Source organism: Pelodiscus sinensis, chromosome 3, assembly GCF_052426305.1.
Source record: "Pelodiscus sinensis isolate ZL-2025 chromosome 3, ASM5242630v1, whole genome shotgun sequence".
Classification (NCBI taxonomy): domain Eukaryota; kingdom Metazoa; phylum Chordata; order Testudines; family Trionychidae; genus Pelodiscus; species Pelodiscus sinensis.
In genome coordinates, this window is record NC_143054.1 from 86969229 (window position 1) to 86990799 (window position 21571).

Here is a 21571-nt window from a genome sequence, read left to right on the forward strand (position 1 = left end):
AATTACAGATTGATTTGTAATACACTATAGATTAGTAATGAGCAATAAGTACTTACTGAGTCATCTGACTAAAATGTTTTTGCAGATGGATTCTTAGTGTCTTTATTTTTCCACTATTATATGTATATACTGAAACTGTTCTATTTCATTGATACTTTCTTTAACTTTCTCCATCATAAAAAGTTTCAGAGGGGTAGCCATGTTAGTCTGTTACCTTAAAAACAATGAGTAGTCCTCCTTTGGTACCTTAGAAACTAACAAAAATATGTAGGATCATGAGTTTTCATGGGTAAGGCCCACTTCAATTCATTTGTTGGTCTCCAGCATGCCACAGGACTACTCATTTCTCCATCATGAAATTCTGGTTGCTGAAACATCACTAACACATTCAGTGGTGGATTTTTTCCAAAGGTTCAGTTGATCTACCTGCTCTCATTGAACTCTAATATCTGTTGATTTCAATACAATAGGCCAATACTGAGTGCTTTTGAAAATCCCTATCTACAACTTTATATTTATTCAAATTATTTACCTTCTTTATTCCTAATGTCATTCTTAGTTTTATACTATTTTTCACTTATAGTGCTATGGAAATTGTGAAAAGTGCTTTATGTCAAAAGTTATATTAATTATGCAAAAGGTAATAATATTTTCTGATGTATTTTACACTAGCTTAAAAATACTATACCCAGCATTGCTTTCCCTTCATCTTCCAGCTCAAATCGAAGTGTCTGAAGTTCCTGTTCCATTTCCAATTTGAAACCTTCCATCGCTTGTTTGTGTGTTTCTTTCAGTGTCTGAAGTTCTTCTGAATGTTTTTGTTGTAAATGCTCTTCTAGTTCCTATGAAATAAAAAAAAAAAGACTTTTATTACAGAGTAAAACAGTGCATAAAATATTTAACAATGAAGTAACAGGAAAGATTCTCTTTAAAAATGACAAAAATGCATGTATTATTAAAAACACCTCAATTTATCATTTTAAAAAGCCACTGAAACACTAAACCATCATTAAAAATGTAATCTTTATACTATTACCACAAATTAAAGTGCCATAGAGTACTTGATTCTTAGTCTTTCCCATCACTGATGATTACTAGTATGTTTTAATATAAAGAGTAAGTACTGTACTCTACTCCCAATTTGTGCATGGAATAAAGGCAGGCTACAATCACCATGAATACCCAAAATTTAAGTTTCTAAAGTCATTTATTGTTCGGGTAGTTTTGGTCCCCTGTGAACAAAATAGAGTATGAAACCACAATATGATTTCAATGCAACTATTTTTGCATTCATTGTATAATATTTCTAAAATTTGCCCTTTCCTTTCTGTCCCAACAGGCAAAACACTTCTCTGCATTTGTTACCTCCTGCTTTGACTCTCGCGGTCTCCTCTTCATAACTCTGAATGTTCGTAACTCTGAGCACACAGGTTGGACCTCCATGGTCCGGCACCTTTGGGACCTGACCAGTCCCAAACAAGGGGATTTGCTGGACTAGGGGAGGTTCTTCCCCTCCTGGCCCATGCTAAAACGCTGCCAACTCCCTTCCCCCTGCTAGGTCTCCAGCTTGCCCCACTGCTGCCTGGTCAGCCGTTACTCCTTGGGCTAGAGCTGAGTAGACTGAGCTCCCTGGCTGCCACCGGGGCCGGAACTGTGTAGCCAGGGCCGGAGTTCCCTGCTACAGCCCAGCTGCTGGGGCCAGATCTCCCAGCTGTGAAGTCACCTCTCCCCCACCACAAAGGGATCTCAGCTGAGTCACTGGTACCCCCTGCTACGCTCCTGCCCTGTGGCCAGATCTCCCTATACCTGGACTCTGTGGTCCAAGAACATTTGTGGTTCTGCCGGACCATGGATGCTTCCTGACCAGAGAGTCCTGGTTAAGGGAGGTACAATCTGTAGCAGGACATTTTTAAAAGAAAAATTAGATAATTGGACAAAATATGTAGGTGATATTGATAATGATTAAAATACTAACATGATGCCAAAAGATATAGCAGAGTGTGAAACTTCTAATAGATAATGTCTATTTTATAAAAGAGAAATTTCAGAGAGGCAGCTATGTTAGTGTGTTTCAGAAAAAGCAAGGAGTCGGGTGGCACTTTAAAGACTAATACATTTATTAGAGCAAAAGTTTTCATTGGCTACAACTCACTTCCTCAGTCAGTCAGTCTCTCTCATTCATATCTGAGGAAGTAAGATGTAGTTCATGAAAGCTTATGCTCTAATACCTTAATAAATTTGTTAGTGTTTACAGTGCCAATGGACTCCTTGTTTTTATTATAAAGGATGTTATTCAATTTGCCTGCATACTGTTTAATTGTAATAACCATATTACTAAAGCAAGTCACATCCCCTGTAAAAGAGAAATAGATAATGCAAAGCATATTCTTTACTAATTCTCTGTGTTTCATATACCGGCACATTCAATCATATAACTGTGGTGTGTCCTATAGGTTTGTCTGAAATATCCAAAAGAGCATGCCTTTTGTTGTTGTTCTTTTGTTTGTTCCATGTTTTGAAATGCAAGGATATGTGCTTCCTTTAGGGACTTGTGCCTTTGCTGATGCTCTTCTTCCAGTTCCTCAAGCTCTTGGGTAAGCCTTTGTCGTTCTTGACTAAATTGGGCCTGTAGTTGTTGCAAGGAACTCTGAGACTGGGAAAGCTGCATCTCCAGATTCTGTTTCAGCAAGGAGATCTAATCCACAAAATAGCAATCAGTAAATCATAAATACAAATGTCAAATCAGGAAAAAATGCTTTCAAAAAGAAAAATATTTTATAAGAACTTTTGGTGTGAAATTTCTAGAACATATTTCTTAACATCACATTTCTTCATCTGAAATTCAGATAACATATCTACTGGATTGTAACCAAATATCATGGAACTATGAAGAGCATAACACAAGAAAGAAACAGTAACTAATAATTAATTTACATAGTTTACCTCAGAAGTTATAAGAATTAGAGCCCAAAAATTTTGTGAATGATCTCACTGAAAACAGCACCAGTTACAAGGCATTTGATGTTTCGTAAAAGAGCTACGTGTTACCAAAATGTTCTTCAAGATGTTTAATAAAGAAAAAAATTAAAGTGACACTATCAAGGTCTGAGGTCCAACACTGGATATATTGAAATTAACCAAATCTGTGGAGAAGTTTATCTAGCTTATGTTATACAACATATGTTTTTAAAAACATAGTACTTTATCACAACTAATTTAAAGTTCTCATAGTTTTTATTAGATTCATAAAATTAGAATGTTGTTTTCTGGTTCTTCTGGTGACTCTTCCCTAACACCACCACAATTAAACATATTTTTCCTGGAAACTTGTTGACATGATCAACGATATTAGTAGATAAATATATTTGAGTATAAGAGGATTCTCTATAGTCCATGGCAGAGTTCCATTTTCCTTTATTCCAATTGTAAGTTTATACTCCAATTTTAATATCCAGTGGCACAGGCATCATCCTTCCAGACAAAGAAGGTTGTAGTGATGGGATTCACTTTGGATCCAAACAACACAACTCCTTAATTAGACAGCAGGGTTGCTGACAAGGCACCCCAGTACCTACAAGCCTCGGGAACAAGAATATACTAAAAGTTTGTTATAAAAAAGAATTTTGCTCCATTAATTACACAAGAGGGAAAATACAATTGCCAAATGACAAAATATTTAAATTAATGGAGAAAAAACTATTTTTAAGCCTAAGTCCATTAAAGCTGATGAAAAAAACCTGATAGTGTCATTTAATTGTGCACATGCCAAGATTAATTATGAAGTCACTTATAATGTCATAGCAATATATCAATATACTCTGCTATTCTGCAATGAATTGAAACTCACGGCATAAAATTAAGAATAGCATGCGAAGAATAACAGTGTGAGATGTGCAACATTTATATTCCTGCTGAAATTATTTTTTAGAAGTACAAAACTAAAGCAGATTTGTAAGGAAAGAAGCTACATTTAAAGTAAAATTAGCACTGAAATAAAACGAGCAAATTAAGTTTGAGTGAAATAAGCATGTCTGGTTGCCTTTAAAACTCGAGTATATGTATACATAGAAAGACGCTATCCCGTAAGTAAAGTAAACATTTTACTTTGAATGCTTTTTAAAGATTTAGCTATAGTTGAAAGAACATACTAAATTCTGAAATCTAAACTATGCACAAAAAGCTTGTACTGTGTACACTAGCATTAATATTTCTGTTAATTCATTTACTTCATACAGGAAGTAAAGTAACAGAATTTCTTAATATCAGAATCTAAAACCTTTTTCAAGCTAATTATAAACAGTGTACATCACAAAAACATTGAAAAATTAATCTCTCTCATTTCTTTTAAGATAATTTTAAGAAGATATTATATATGTAATGCCAAGTCTTTGGTAACATATAAATTACTTATTCCTTTCTTAGTTCTAAATATGCATCAGAATTTGTTCTTTTCTCTAGATCTTGCTTTGCTATCTCCTTTATATTTAGAACAAAATAAATACATACATACAGAAATTAAAAAATAAATAAATAAAATAAAATAGAAATCTAAACTTAGTCACTTAAATTACCCAATTTTAAAAGTTCTGTGAAACCTAACAGCTCCTATTGGCCTAACTATAAGAATTGTGCCTAAACCCCTTTGTTAAAACAACATTAAGGTATTAGAAGTTAGGAAACACCAGAAGTAAGATTACCAATACAACCTTAATTCAGCCCTATACGAGTATGCATTATGACACAGTCTTTGAACTACATAATCATCTACTAGGGTTGTTAGATATCGTTTAATATAATAATCACGTTAGCTGTTACAAATCTTAGCTGTTACCCAATTATTTGATGGTCCCTGGTAGTAGTGCCGCCAGCCAGTGCACTCCCAGCCTAGCTCCCGGGGAGCCCCCTGCTGCCATGCATTACTGCCTTTGATCCACTGTCCCCGGAGAGGGGTGGGGCTTGAGCTTCCTGTGGACAGAGGCTGTTTCAGCATCCCACAGAGCAGCCTTTGTCCGCAGAGAGCTCAGAGCTGCCACAGAGAAAGACTGCTCCGCAGCAGCAACCTCTGTCCACAGGGGCCTGAGCTCTCCATGGACAGAGGCGTTGCTGGTATCCCATAGGGAATGGGGGCAAGGGGGAGGGCAAGGGAGGTTGCCGCGGAGCAGACTCTGTCCATGGCAGGCCCAGGGTTGCCACTGACAGAAGCTGCTCCATGGGATGCCGGTGCAGCCTCTGTTCATGGGAAGCTCAGGTCCCCCATCTACAGGGACTACTGCTGCTCCATGCTGCTGTCTCTAAGGGTACGTCGTTTCAGGTTTACCGGAGCGGTCAACAAAGGCTTCCCTTGTCGACTGCGCCACGTCTAGACTGCTGTGCTGTGCCGGATCAGCTGATTGTCGGCACAGCGTGGTGGTCTTTTTAATTTTAATGAAGTGGGGATTATTTAAATCCCCGCTTCATTGACTATGCGGAGTAAACTACTTTACATGGCTCTGTCGATAGAGCCATGTAGTCTAGATGTACCTAATAGAGGCAGCAGCATGGAGTGGCAGGCAGGAGCCAGTCTATGCAGGGAGCTGGTTTTTAAACAGAGGTAGTAGCATGGGGTGGCAGGGTGCTCCCCAGGAACGAAGCCGGGAACACATTGGCTGTCAGCCCCATCCCTGGGGATTATCAAATAATCCTGTAACTGCTAAAATTTGATGTGGTTACACGATTATTCAATTAATCGTTATGCAATATCCCTACTAACAGTCTCATTCACTACACAACTCTAATTCATCTTCACAGAATGATCCAGCCTGTGCTTCGAATGAGGTAGGCAGGGTTTGTGTGGAAACATTAAGTGATCATGTAATTAAAGACTGAATCATAATGTATATATATATATGGCTAAATTAAGGTTGTAAAGGCTGTTTAATTAGGCATTTCTTAACTTTTGAATGCTTGACTTCTAGCTCTTCTAATATGGGATTTTAGGTCAATTACCTTGATTTTGGGAAAAAGTAAAATGGAAAAAACAAAGAATAGTTCTGTGACACCTTAGAAACTAACAAAAATATATACAGTATCAAATTCTATCATGTGGAACCATACTGATATGCACATGGGTCAGTAGTAGGACAGAAATTTTTAGATCCATAGCACACATATCTACCATTTCAACTACAGAGTAACTGGTAACAGTAGTAAATTGTTATCCTCTATTTTGACAAAACACTAGAGAGGGTGATGAGAGGGCATTTTGTCTGTGGGCTTCACAGATTTTTATTGACAGTAGAAGAATGCTGTGACTTGAGAATTCTGGGTTAAATCTGAGTTCCAGAATGTGTGCTTCAGTGGTTATGAACCCTTCAGTCCCATGTTCACTCTGCTCCATGTCTTGATCCCTTCCTTCCTCCTCTGCTTCTGTTTATCCCACCCCAGCTACTGCCTCCTCCCCCTGCCATGCTGGCTTCTGTTGGCCCTCTTTCTCCAAAACTGGCTACTGACCCTCCCTCTTGCTCTGTTCTTATCCCCCACCCTGGCTCCTGTTTCTATCCACTCTACCCCTCTCTCTGGTTGCCCTCCTCATGCATTCACAACATCCCTGCACTCCAGCATCCATCCTTCACCCCTGCACCTATTTCCACCAATCATAACTGCAGCCTACTCCCCTTCTGCTCCTTTCCACCCCCACTCTGGCTCTTGCCTCCTAATCATATCCACTATACCCTATCTCAGCTGCTGCCCCCCTACCCTTTCTCCTATTCCTATCTACTCCGATCTTGGTTCCTGTCCACCTTTCCACTTTGTTTCTATCCACTCCACACCTACCCTTGCCCCTGTCCTCCTTTTCTACAATCACCCATGCTCTCTATTGAGTGTTAGTTCTCACCACCTTATATTTACAGACAGCTTCAGGCTTGCAGCCTCAGAAACTGCTAGCTTCTGCAGCAAACAGAGGAGCACAGCCTTTGGCTACTTGGCTCCTCCCTTTCCTCTCTCCCCCAGCTTTGCTTTCCTTCCTGCCAGCCTTATGTAGCTCCCTGGCTAATGAGGGGAACAGCTACTTCCCATTTGCCATCAGTTAACATTTTAATAAGCTAAAGTTTGGCAAAACGATAAACAGCTGAAAATAGAATTTTATATTATGGAAAGTATTAGGCAACCTTAACTATAAGTTTAACTACCAGTTCTGCCTATAATACTCTACTGATCGTTAGATTCTAAGACAGGGTGGGGAACATTTTTTGGGTTAGGGGCCACTAACTCACAGAGATATCAGTCAGGGCCTACAAAAAAGTGAGAAGAAAAAAAATCCCACAAAACTTCCTTGATGTAGTGCTATGTTCTTTTTTTTTTTTTAATTTAGAATTTTAGTGTGATGGCTGAGTTTGCTTTTCTTTTCCCAGCTGTGTCCACCCCTTCCTCCCTAAAGGCACCCCATGCAGGGAAGGAACTGGGGAGGGGGATTCCATTCCCTCCCACTCCTGCAAGGGATTCCCCCCTTCCCCACACACCTCCTTAACTCTTAAGGAGATACTGCTGGCAATGTGTGGCCACCCTATGCAGGGAAGGGACTGGAGGTAGAGTTGATGGGAGGGGAAGGGAGGAAGCTGGCCCCACTATGGCCTCCTCCATGCAGGGAAGAGACTTGGGAGCTTCCCTTCCCCCGCACTCCAGGATTGGATTTTCTCCCTTCCCTCCTGGTCCCTGCAAGCCTCTTATAGCTCTAGTCTCTTCACAGCTGTCTGGTGCAGAGGAAGGGCAGCAAGCACAGCAACACCAGAGCTCCTATTTCTCTGCTAGCCAGTTCTCCTGCACACCTCTCCTGCGTGCAGGAGAGGAACCAGAAGTGCCTGGCCCACCCTGTAAGGCCGTGTCCAGACTCAGGGGTTCTTTCGAAAAAAGAAGCCTTTTTTCGAAAGAACTTCCCCTGCGTCCAGACTCAAGCCGCGTTCTTTCGAAATTATTTCGAAAGAACACAGCTTTTCTTTCGATGGCGGTAAACCTCAATTTACGAGGAAGAACGCCTTCTTTCGAAAGTTCCTCTTTCGAAAGAAGGCGGTCTTCAATGTAAAGAGGCCGTCTTTGAAAGAGAGCATCCAGACTCTCTGGGTGCTCTCTTTCGAAAAAGCGGATTTCTCTTTCGAAAGATCCGCCTGCACTCTAGACGCGATCTTTCGAAAGAGGCTCTTTCGAAAGATGCTTTCGAAAGAGCCTCTTTCGAAAGAAGCCTGCAGTCTAGACATAGCCTAAGAGAGGCTGGGAGAAGTTTTTAAAAGAACCCCTGGGACTCCCCGCAGCATTTCACACCCACAGGACCCCTGCTGGATTAAATTGTTTGGTGGGCCACATCCGGCCCATGGGTCAGAGATTCCCCACCCCTGTTTTAGGACATCCAGCCACTGCTGACGTCTGCAAACTCTTTCCCTGAGCAAATGCCTACCTTGTACTACACTGGTGATATAAACTGTGATGCCAACCTATGGAATTCAGTTAAGTGTGCACTTTCTGTAAAACACAGGCTTCTGGAAAGTTTTGAAAAGTATACCTCTGGTGAAATAGAACAGCATTATCTATTATACAAAATACCACATTTTGCAAAATGTGTGGATTTAACTAGAAGTGTTGTTATTAACCAACTGCTATAGGATCAGTCACTATCAAAATGTGTTCACATACGATAATTTACATCTATAATGTTGATGCATAATTTGCACTACTATCCTCTGGTGCCAGAAATTGTTCCACTGCTATGAATCAGACTGAAAATTCTGAATTAACCATTTTTTTCCTCTTTTTGCATAACAAATAATTCACATGGGAAACTAATAAAAATATAGGTTTTCTATACACTATATGTGAAGTTTTAGTTTGTTTTAATTGTCTCAAATATCAAAAAAGAAACAATAGTATACGTCAAAGGAATTTTAAGCATTTACAATGTTTTAAACAAAATTTTTTTAAAAATGTTTGTAATGATTCACCACGTATTTATATTTGCAAAAGCACACTGTGTCTCTCTTTGCACATCTTTACAGTAACAAAATCATCTAGCTTCCCTTTTAGTTTCTCCCTATACTGAGGATACAAAACAAGACAACAACACAGTACTTTGGATTTGCAGTCTTGTCAACTAGGTCTTTCAACCGATTTAAAAGTTGACATTATAAATAGAACAAAAAAAGGTAATCAAACTGCAATTAAGATTCATATTACAAACAGCAACTATAAATTATATATAATAAATAAGCATAATTATTTCATGCTTTATAAAAAGCTTCACAATGTGCAAATATACTGCCTGAAAGATTGCCATAACATAATAAAAATGCTGCAGATAGTATGACCATGTAGCATTTGATGTCAGATGATATGTGCATTTATACAGATGAATAGATGCAGCACAGAAGCTTTTATTAACCAGATGCATACATATCCTCTTCTCTAATATTATCATGTATTTTACTTCACAGTTTAAAGTTTTATAGAAATTTAAATATATGCAAGTTTAGAAGTGCAAGCATGCCCTTGTGTACAATTTGTAAGTGCAGCTCACTTACATTGCTGATAGATTTATGCAAAGCTTCACCAAGACAGTGCCGCTATGAAGAAAAGATCACAGGAATAAAGGGAAACATTCAGAAATCAACTAAGTAAAAGAAAAAGGGATAAAGAAGGGAGAGTAAAACACAAACCATTAATTATAATTTGACCAGGGAAAAATAATTTGAAATCTGTTTTGAAAAAAAAAATTAGACACAAATTTTGCAATGACTTACTGCAAAACTACTGAACACAGACTCCAAGGTAGCATATTCATGAAGTGAAAAACTTTCATTTCCTCTCATATTTCAAATATCCAGAACATCAGTATTTCAGTGTAATAGAACGTTCCTATATCATGTAACTGAACAATTTGTGCATTTACCAAATTGATGCATTTATCAGCTGTCAGCTTTAGGTAATGTGCACTGGAAAAGGCTATCAAGTATATACTGACTTTTTGCATTTATCATTAGTCAGAATTACACTTAGAACATTGCTATAGATGTTTAACTGTAGGCATTTTTTTAGTTAGTAACCTTATAATACCTTAGTCTTTTAAAAAAAATCATACTTTTGTTAAAGTGGATTTTTCCTCTGAAATTTAAGAATCCTTACAAAAGAGAGAGTGATTTTCATGCAACAGTCCATTACAAAATTATATATTGTAACAGCACCTTACATCTCTTAGCATCAATTACTAAAACTGCAGACATACATCAACATATACCAGCATGTAGATGCATTATATCAGTATTACCTGATTATATGTATCAGATAATAAATGAAGGTTATTTGCGTAACTGGAAACAGTGTCTGATTCAGATTTCAATCTAGAATGACAGATTATCCCTTCCCCTCTTTGTCACTTATATCATTAAAACAGATGGGCTACTCAATTAGAACAGATTTTTGGACCACAATGACGGCCTAGATGTTTTCATTCTTGAAATTTCGGAGGATACTTTGACAGAACATGAAAAGAGCAAAAGTATCTTTCCATAGCCTGAATTTATAAAATAAATAAATAAATGAGACTCTTCCCCCCCCCCCCCCCAAGTTTTTTTATTCAAATTAGAGGGAACTAATTTTTGAACAGTAAATCATTATTTCTATTAACAGTAAGAAGCAGTGTGGTTCAGTGAACAGGGGCACCAGACTGGGGCTTAGCAGATTTAGGTTGTATCCTTAGTTCTGCTAATGACCTGCTATACAACACTGGGCAAATCACTTCAGTTAACTCTTAGGGAAAAGGACTGCCTTCTTATGTGTCTATGTAAGTCTCTAGTACAGTCAGGCCCTAACTTTGCTTGAGGCCTCTAAGCATTATTGTAATATGAATAATTAACATGTAGGCCCCCTTTATTAGAAGTCTCTCTGAACTTTATTGGGAGTAACTTAACTCTGGTCATCTGAAGAAGTGGGCTGTGCCTACAAAAGCTCATGATGCCATCTACATGTTTTGTTAGTCTATAAAGTGCTACCAGACCATTTGTTGTTTTTTAAGTTTATCCTGTATAGACTAACTCGGCTACTCCCTGAAGCTTTATTGGGAGTGTTCTAGTTGGGAAGATCCTGTGTGCTACACTCTAGACGACAGCTCCCATGATGCCAAAGGAGGGGGAAGAGAGGAGATACTCTTCCAGGAGTGCCAGGGGAACAGCCAGTGGGCATAAAACAATTCTTAACTTTTAACAGTTAGGACAAAACTGTAATGGGTAGTGGATTAGCCTACATCAACCTACTACTGCAGGGTTTCTTCCATGTTTTCTCTGAAGCATTTGGTGCTGACTTCTGTTGGAGACAAGATACATATGGGCTAGATGGCTCAAAGACCTGATTCAGTATAGTAATTTGTATGCTCCTAACAATTTATTACCAAAAGGAAAGAAAAACAGACGGTAACATTCTTCCAAAAAATTCTTAAAAGCAGCATGTCATTTCTAATAACTGAATCCCATTAATGATATTAACACATGGGTTGGTTCCTTGCAATATGTAGCCATTACACGGAAGTTGCAAATATCAGGATTAATATTGAGGAGAACTTACTGTATTTAAGTTTATAACACCAAGGAAGAATTGACTTCATATCTGGCCAATTTTTTTCTAGATGAGATTCTTGTGCAGGAAAAATACTCTCATATCTTATAGACAATTTTCTGCCTACTTTAATTTCTTCAAATATTTCAAATTGAGAGACAAGCTTTAAAGTTAATCTCTTTACTCCTTATACCTCATTACAGTGTTTGGCTCAAATTATTTCTGCAACCCTACAGTTCCCTTTTGATCCTCCCTACTGTCAGGTACAGAGGATCATCTTTAATTCACACTAATAATCAAAAGAGATGTACTGCAAATAAGTGATTTTGTAAACGGATAGATAATTAAATGAACAAAAAAGGATAATCACTATATATAGAGTACTCTTCTGTTCTTAGACAGCCAGGCCTACAAGACAACTCTTTCATTATAAGAAAGCTACTATAATGAGCATGGAAGGTGGATACGGAATTGGTTAAAAGGGAGACTACAATGGGAAATCCTGCTGATGGGGGAGGAGGGAGGCGACAGAGGCCAAATGCTCCAGAGCCCAGAGATTCTAAAGGACCCAGAACTCCTGGCAGCAACAGCAGTGCTTGGAGCTCCAGGACCTTTAGAGTGCTGCACAGTGCATTCAAAGAGGCTCTAAGGCCCAAGGGGGTGCACCACACTCCAGGCAGCGCTGAGGCTGTGAGGAGGCTGGTGTGGCGTGCTTGCTGTCCTGGACGTGTCTTTTGGTCCAAGACACCACCCCTTCTGGGATTGTGGAGCCAAGCCTCTCCACCTTGCTTAGGAGCCCAATTTGGCTGTTGGCACCTCAGACAATGGGGCATGCTCAAAAAGAAAAGTGTCATGCTGGAGGCAGGTTACTGATTGAGTTCCTCGGGTATTAGTCTTGGGACCAATCTCATTTAACATTTTACAATTGATGTTGGCACAAAACGTGAGAGCGCACTAATAAAGTATGCAGGTAACACAAAGTTGTGAAGTATACCCAGTAAGGAGGAGGACAATAATATCACACAAGACGACCTGGATGACCTTGTAAACTGGAGTAATAGAAATAGAATAAAATTTAACAGTGCAGAGTGCAAAATGATGAATTTAACAGTCCGCATATAGCCAAGGTCAAACTCCAGAGAAATTAAAGACACCCCCAACAATTAAGTAAATAAAGATTTTTGTGATCCATTCAAAAACATCTAGGAGTCCAGATTTAGCCCACGATCTGCTTAATTACTACCCCATGGGATGATCCCTTCTGACCTTGAAGTCTATGAGTCTACCAAACTGTATCTTATGTGGCGCATTTTATTCATTCCTGTAATTGTTTCAACATTTCTTCTATCCTTTATGTTATGGTTATATCCTTTATGAATGAAAACAAGCTGGCACAAAGAACTCTAATAAAAGACTTAGACTTTTCAGCTTAGAAAAGAGGAGATTAAGGGGGGATATGATAGAAGTCTATAAAATCATGACTGGTATGGAAAAAGTGAATAAGGAAAAGTTATTTACTTATTCCCACAATAAAAGACCTACACTAATTATAAGTGTATGAAATTAATAGGCAGCAGGTTTAAAACAAACAAAAATAAGTTTTTCTTCACTCAGTGCACAGTCAACATGTGGAACTACTTGCCAGAGGATGCGATGAAGGCTAAAACTTAAACAGGGTTAAAAAAGAGCTAGATAGATTCATGGAGGTTAGGTCCATGGCTATTAGGTCCATTAATGGCCAGGATGGGTAGGACTGGTATCCTTAGCCTCTGTTTCTCTGGAGGTGGGTGACAGGGGAGGGATCACATGAGGATTACCTGTTGGGATCCCTCCCTCTGGGGCATCTGGTATTGGCCACTGTCAGCAGTCAGGATACTGTGCTAGATGGTTCTTTGGTCTGACCCAGTATGGCCTTTCTTATGTTCTTATCTCATTGGCTCATTTATTTGAAAAAAGTGAAGGCACACATGTAAGTACGTACATGAAAATCATGAATACCCATTTTGCTCTTTGGCCATCAGAAAATAATGATCCTAATGTGAGTAAATATTTAATAGCTATCAGAAGTAAAATTAAAGGAATATCTTAACCATAATTTTACGTTCCTCCCAGATGACTGGTTTGTGCAATACAAAAGCAGAAAGCAGAGACAGAGGACACTGAATGCCCAAAACATTTTCCTTCTTTAATTGAATACACCTCTCCAGTACTGCTACTACTTTATTCCTACTTGGACCAAGCATACGGTGACATCTAAGATTTCAAATGTGCTCCGCATCTGTGTGGATTGGCTGAGCCTCAGTCAGGGGGAGGGGCTACCAGAGCTATATAAGCCTGTGACTCAGCGACCAGGGAGAGCGCGAACAGGAACAGCTAACAGGAGAGTTTGGAGAGGGAGTTTAGAGGGGTAGGTTAGAGGGCACTAGTGACTTCTGACCTTCTTTAAAACATAACTCTTAGAATAATCTATATTCCAGAGATTTAAAAAGAATCCCAGTTAATACTTAAACTTATTCATTAGAAAAATGGAGTCAGAAGCCCAGCAGCAGTGTGGGGGCTATCCTGTTTATTGTGTCGAGTGTAACATGTATGATTACCTGCCCTATGGGCGGGTGGCATATGTGTGCACCTGTTGCAAGGAGCTCCTGACCCTCAGAGACCGAGTTCGGGCTGTGGAGGCCAGGGTGGCTGAACTGGAGGAGCTAAGGGAGGTAGAGAGCTGTGTTGATGAGACTTTCAAGGACACTGTAGTGCTGTCCCACCTCCAGTCTGAGAGCCCCAGTGCTCTTAAGGAGGATGAAAGTCTCAAGGGCACAGAGCATTCAATGGGAGCAAAGGGAAACCATCCCGTAGTTGGGACCCTCCTCCCAGAGGATGTTGCGGTATCCTCTCACACTGAGGATACCTCTGAGGGGGAGGGAATGCCAGTTAGGAAGAAGCAGGTGTTAGTAGTGGGTGATTCGATCGTTAGAAACATAGATAGTTGGGTTTGTGATGACCGGGAGAACCGTATGGTCAATTGCCTGCCTGGTGCGAAGGTTGCGGATCTCTCGAGGCATCTAGACAGACTTATGTGTAGTGCTGGGGAGGAGCCGGTGGTCATGGTACATGTTGGTACCAATGACGTAGGGAAGGGTAGGAGAGATGTCCTGGAGGCCAAATTTAGGCTGCTAGGAAAGAGACTGAAATCCAGGACCTCTATGGTGGCATTCTCGGAAATGCTTCCAGTTCCACGCGCAGGGCCAGGTAGGCAGGCAGAGCTTCAGAGTCTCAATGCATGGATGAGATGATGGTGTAGGGAAAAGGGGTTTAGATTTATTAGGAACTGGGGACACTTTTGGGAGAGGGGGAGCCTATACAGGAAGGATGGGCTCCACCTAAACCAGGGTGGAACCAGACTGCTGGCACTGAACATTAAAAAGGCCGTAGAGCAGTTTTTAAACTAAGAGATGGGGGAAAACCGATTGTTGCGGAGATGCACGTAAATCGGAGAGAGACTTCTCTTAGAGGAGAATCCGTTGATAGAGATTCTCTAAGCTGTAGTCAGAAAGAGAGGAGGGGAGAGGGCAAACCATGGGCCAGAGCAGACAAACAACCACATATAAAGGAATCCAATGCATCAGGGAAGAGCAGACAAATAAGCAGTGACAAATTTTTAAAGTGCTTGTACACAAATGCTAGAAGTCTGACTAATAAGATGGGTGAACTAGAGTACGTCATATTAAATGAGGAGACTGACATAATAGGCATTACTGAAACCTGGTGGAATGAGGAAAATCTGTGGGACACAATCATACCGGGATATAAAATATATAGAAAGGATAGAGCAAGCCAGGTGGGTGGCGGAGTGGCACTGTATGTGAAAGATAATGTAGAATCAAACGAAATAAAAATATTAAGTGAATCAACATGTTCAATAGAATCGCTATGGATAGTAATTCCATGCTCCAATAATAAGAAATTAGCAGTAGGGATATATTGCCGACCACTTGACCAGGACAGCGATACTGACATTGAAATGCTAAGGGAGATTAGAGAGGCTACCAAAATAAAGAACTCTGTAATAATGGGGGATTTTAATTACCCCCATATTGACTGGATACATGTCACCTCAGGAAGAGAAGTAGAGATAAAATTTCTCAATGGCTTAAGTGATTGCTTCTTGGAGCAGCTGGTGCAGGAACCCACAGGGGGGGGGGGGAGGGAATTCTCGATTTAGTACTGAGTGGAGTGCAGGATCAGCTCCAGGATATAACCATTACAGGACCGCTTGGGAATAGTGACCATAATATAACAACATTCAACATTCCTGTGGGGGGAAGAACACCTCAGCAGTCCAGCACCCTGGCATTTAATTTCAAAAAGGGGAATCACACAAAAATGAGGAGTTTAGTTAAACAGAAATTAAAAGGCACAGTGACTAGAGCCAAATCCCTGAAAGCTGCATGGAAACTTTTGAAAGACACCATAATAGAGGCCCAACTTAAATGTATACCCCAAATTAAAAAACATAGCAAGAGACCTAAAAAAAGAGTCACTGTGGCTTAACCACCATGTAAAAGAAGCAGTGAGGGACAAAAAGGTATCTTTTAAGAAGTGGAAGTCCAATCCTAGTGAGATAAATAGAAAGGAACATAAACACTGTCAAATCAAGTGTAAAAATGTAATAAGAAAAGCAAAAAAAGATTTTGAGGAACAGCTAGCCAAACACTAAAAAAGGAACAACAAAATGTTTTTTAAGAAGCCTGCTAAAAAACCTGTGGGTCCCCTAGATGATCGAGCTATAAGAGGAGCAATCAAGGACGATAAAGCTATTGCGGAGAAACTAAATGATTTCTTTGCTTCAGTCTTCACTGCTGAGGACGTTGGGGAGATTCCTGAATCTGCACCGTCCTTTGTGGGTGATGAATCTGAAGAACTGTCCCGGATTGAAGTGTCATTAGAAGAGGTTTTGGAACAAATAGAAAAACTTAATGTTAACAAATCTCTGGGACCGGATAGCATTCATCCAAGGGTTCTAAAAGAACTCAAATGGGAAATTGCTGAGCTATTATCTGTGGTTTGTAACCTATCCTTTAAATCAGCTTCCGTACCTAATGACTGGAAGGTAGCCAACGTGACACCAATATTTAAAAGGGGCTCTAGAGGCGATCCTGGCAATTACAGACCGGTAGGTCTAACTTCAGTACCGGACAAATTAGTCGAAACAATAGTAAAGAATAAAATTGTGAAGCATGTAGAATTACATAATTTGTTGGACAAAAGTCAACATGGTTTCTGTAAAGGAAATCCTGTCTTACTAATCTATTAGAGTTCTTGAAGGGGTTAACAAACATGCGGACAAGGGGGATCCAGTAGATATAGTATACTTGGATTTTCAGAAAGCCTTTGACAAGGTCCCTCATCATGTAAATTACATGGCTATGGGATAAGAGGGAAGGTCCTTTCTTGGATTGAGAACTGGTTAAAATACAGGAAACAAAGGGTAGGAATAAATGGTAAATTTTCAGATTGGAGAGGGGTAACTAGTGGTGTACCCCAAGGGTCAGTCCTGGGACTAATCCTTTTCAACTTATTCATAAATGATCTGGAGAAAGGGATAAGCAGTGAGGTAGTAAAGTTTGCTGATGATACCAAACTGTTTAGGATAGTCAAGACAGAAGCAGACTGTGAGGGACTCCAAGAAGATCTCACCAAACTGAGTGATTGGGCAACAAAATGGCAAATGAAATTTAATGTGGATAAGTGTAAAGTAATGCAAATCAGGAAAAATAACCCCAACTATACGTACAGTATGATGGGGGCTAATTTGGCTACGACAAATCAGGAAAGAGATCTTGGAGTTATCGTGGACAGTTCTCTGAAAACTTCCACACAGTGTGCAGCGGCGGTCAAAAAGGCAAATAGGATGCTAGGAATTATTAGGAAAGGGATAAAAAATAAGACCCAGAATATCTTACTGCCCCTGTATAAAACTATGGTACGCCCACATCTTGAATACTGTGTACAGATATGGTCTCCTCACCTCAAAAAAGATATTTTGGCCTTGGAAATGGTTCAGAAAAGGGCAACTAAAATGATTAGGGGTTTGGAATGGGTCCCATATGAGGAGAGGTTAAAGAGACTGGGACTTTTCAGTTTAGAAAAGAGGAGACTGAGGGGGAATATGATAGAGGTATATAAAATCATGAGTGGTGTGGAGAGGGCCAATAAAGAGGAGAGGGCCAATAAAGTTATTAGTTCGCATAATAGAAGAACTATAGGACACCAAATGAAATTATTGGGGAGCAGGTTTAAAAGAAAGTTCTTCTTCACACAGCGTGTAGTCAACCTGTGGAACTCCTTGCAGAGGAGGCTGTGAAGGCTAGGACTATAATAGAGTTTAAAGAGAAGCTAGATAATTTCATGGAGGTTAGGTCCATAAAAAGCTATTAGCCAGGGGATAAAATGGTGTCCTTGGCCTCTGTCAGAGGCTAGAGAGGGATGGCAGGAGACAAATCGCTTGATCATTATCTTCGGTCCACCCTCTCTGGGGCACCTGGTGCTGGCCACTGTCGGCAGACAGGATACTGGGCTAGATGGACCTTTGGTCTGACCCAGTATGGCCGTTCTTATGTTCTTATGATTGGTATTAATTATAATGAGGGTTCTTTCTGATTCTGATATAGGATAGTCCATTTGAGTCTGTAAGGACTGAGTCTGAGACCCTCACTCCGATATTTAGTTTGAAAGAGATTCATGGCTGCAAGAGGAGTGGGAATCTCTCTAGTTTTTAAAATGCTTCAACCAAAACCACTAAAACCATGGTAATAACCTTTAGCAAGGTGAATAGATCAAAAGGAAGGGCCCTTTACTAGTAACACCTCCTGTTCCAGATGCAAAATAGATATCCAGATAACCAGACACAGATGTAGAAGAAATACATCTCCTTCAGATCTATAGATGGTTGAAAGACAGCATTGCTGTTATAAATTTAAGATATACATTCAGAACTTTGATTTTCAGGCTTTGAGACCGAAACCTAGGGATGTTAGATAGTGTGTAATTCACCAGTTGTGTAACCGCATTAAATTTTAGCAGTTACATGACTATTTGATAGTCCCTGGAACTGGAGTCAGCATCCAGTGCGCTCTCACCCCACTCCTGGGGGATGTCCCCTGCCACCCCGTGCTGCTGCCTCTCTATCAGAGGCAGCAGCTTGGGGTGGCAGGTGGGAGCTGATCCATGAGGGGAGCCAGTTAAACTCTGACCACTCCATATACAGGGACTGCTGCCACAGAGCAGCCTTTGTCCACATCAAGCCCAGAACCGTCATGAACAGAGGCTGCTTTGTGGACCAAGTACCCACTCTGCAGATGTCCTTGAGGGGAACCTCATGAAGAAAGGCTGTAGAAGTCAACACCGCTCTTGTTGACCATGTTCTAGGTGTTTGAGGTAGTGGTTTATTCCTTAAATATAACACTGTGAGATTCAGGAGACTATGAGTTTGGAGATGCTTTGTGATGATAGCGGATATCCCTTATTGTGGTCCACTGTAGAAATGAACAAACGATCCAACTTGCAGAAAGATCGGGTCCTATCTATATAGAATACAAGAGCTCTGTATACATCCAATAAATGAGATATTGCATCCTTCGTCATTGAGTGTGGCTTAGGGTAGAACGCAGGGAGTACAATATGTTCGTTTATGTGAAAATCAGAACAAACCTTAGGAATGAAGGAAAAATGTGGATGTAATACTACAATGTCTCTATTAAAAATAGTGTACAGTGGGACCACCATCAAGGCTGACAACTCACCAACTCTGCGAGCAGAAGTGATTGCCAGCAGAAAAAGTAACTTTAGTGTCATTCTAGACAGTGGACAAGTAGCTAGAGGTTCAAAGGGTGCCCAGGTAACAGTGTCTAGAACAATTTTTAAGTTCCATGATGGTGGTGATATCCTGCGTGGTGCATGTAGGTTGGAAAGACCCTCTTTGTGATGGGGTGAGTGAAAACTGACCACCCCTCAACTGGTTGGTGCAAGGCAGTGATCACTGACATATTGCACTTTTAAAGAGGCAAAGGATAATCCAGCATCTTTGAGGGACGGTATGTAGTCCAAAACTGTATGTAATGGCGCTGTATTTGAGGTCTAAATACTTGTTAGAGCACCAAGAGGAATCTACACCACTTTTGAAGGTAAGTGTTTGGGTAGATTGTTTTCTGCTGTGTAAAAGTACCTGTTTTACTTGGTCAGAGCACTGTAATTCCTCCTGGTAGAATCAACAATGAGCCATGCTGTTAGGCGGAGAAGATGTGGCCATGGGTGAAGTAAGGATCCCCTGTTCTGAGTTAGAAGATTGTGCCAAATCAGACGGTGGTAGGGAGGCTGAAAAGACATCACATACAGACAAAGAAACTGTATCTCTCATGCCCAAAGCGGTGCTAGGAGAATAACTGTCACTCTGTCTTTGGTGATCTTCTCCAACACCTTGGGAATGAGTGGGATAGGGGAAAACACGTATAAGAGGGGGCCGTTCCAACTGAAAAGGAAGGCGTCTCCTAGATACCTCAGTCCAATGCCTGCTTGGGAGCAGTAACAGCAACACTTCTTGTTTATGTAGGAAGTGAATAAGTTGATTTCCGGTGTACCCCATTGTTAGAAGATGGATCAGAGGACCCAAGGGTGCAGCTCCCATTTGTGGTCTGCGGCAAAGTGTCTGCTGTGATATTATTTACTCCTGGTAAGTATGAAGCTACAAGGGTAATTTTGTATCCTCGGACCACCTCTGTACATAAAGCATGAGAACAGGCACCTCCCTGACGATTTATGTAGTACAGCGCTGATACGTTGTCAGTCAATATTCTATCATTTTCACATGAGATAGGGAGATTTTGCAGACCCTTGAACAACAGATCAAACCTGCTGCTTATTCACCTGGTTGCCGGTATTATGAGTGCCCTGTGGACATTTCCTCTGTGGGCATTGTTTGCTCCTTGACTGATCAAAAAAGTGAGTTGTTAGTACCTGAAGTAGGAGAACTCCCACTGCTTTTGATATGGAGTGTATCGTTTACAGCGGAATGGGGGAGTATACATCCCAAGTGTGCACAGTGTTCTTCTAGAGCAGGGTTCCCAACCTTTTTCGGTCTGCGTAGCCCCTTGGCTTTTAGTAAACCTTCCCGTACCCCCTATTCAATATGAAAGGAAATAAATTCTAGACTCTAAAATCCACAACTTTTTTCACTAACACTACTACTTTTGGAATATTTCAATTAGGATAATTAGTTATTTACCAAATATTCCCCAAATATGCCCCCTTGACAAGCTTCTTGCACCCCCTGGGGGTATGCTTACCCCAGGTTGGGAAGCCCTGTTCTAGAATCTTTGCTGGAATGCAGCACATCATCCATCTTTCTAGCAAATAATTTTTGTTTGTCGAAAGGAAGATCTTCCATCTTCAACTTTAGATCATGAGGGACCACTGCAGATTGTAACCAGGAGGCTCTCCTCATAACTACTGATGTCGCAGTAGCTCTGGCTGCTGTGTCAGCAATGTCTAGCGCTATTTGGAGTGCTATTCTGAAGGAGGCATAGTCCTCCTGAACTATGGATTTTAATGTGGGTCTTTTGTAGTCTGGCAGGTGTTCTAAGAGAATTCAGCTTCGTGTAGTTATCGAAGTTGTGATTGGAGAGTAGCGCTGTGTAGTTTGCTATACACAGAAGTAAGGTGGCTGAAGAATAAAGCTGTCTCCCAAACAGTTCTATACGTTTATTAACTTTATCCGTCGTGTTTCTATATTGTGGTTATTTGGCTCTGTGTTGAGCAGCATTGACAACTAAAGAATTTGGTTGAGGGTGGGAAAATAAGAAATCAGTTCCCTTTGGAGGGACAAAATATCTTCGGTCAGCTCTTTTGTTAGGTGGATGTGCTGAAGCTGGAGTCTGCCATATCTCTGTAGGGGTCAATTGCAGAAGAACTCTGTACGTGTGAAGTATAGGGATGGTGAGGTCTGCAT

At 40.4% G+C, this 21571-nt stretch overlaps 1 protein-coding gene across 10 annotated transcripts in view; it reads right to left on the minus strand.

Moving 5' to 3' along the window:
- The window catches only part of FAM184A (family with sequence similarity 184 member A), a 186934-nt gene that overhangs the window by 44162 nt on the left and 121201 nt on the right, over nucleotides 1–21571 (minus strand). For all 10 annotated transcript variants that reach the window (XR_332068.5, XR_012902649.2, XR_332069.4 and 7 more), the window contains exons 10-11: nucleotides 2483–2695; nucleotides 689–842 (exon numbers count right to left, since the gene is read on the minus strand). Coding sequence is in view for 7 of the 10 variants with exons in the window: in XM_006123068.5 (XP_006123130.3) it covers nucleotides 689–842; nucleotides 2483–2695 (367 nt within the window). In the remaining 3 variants the exon portion in view is untranslated. The remainder of the gene's footprint in view (nucleotides 1–688; nucleotides 843–2482; nucleotides 2696–21571) is intronic.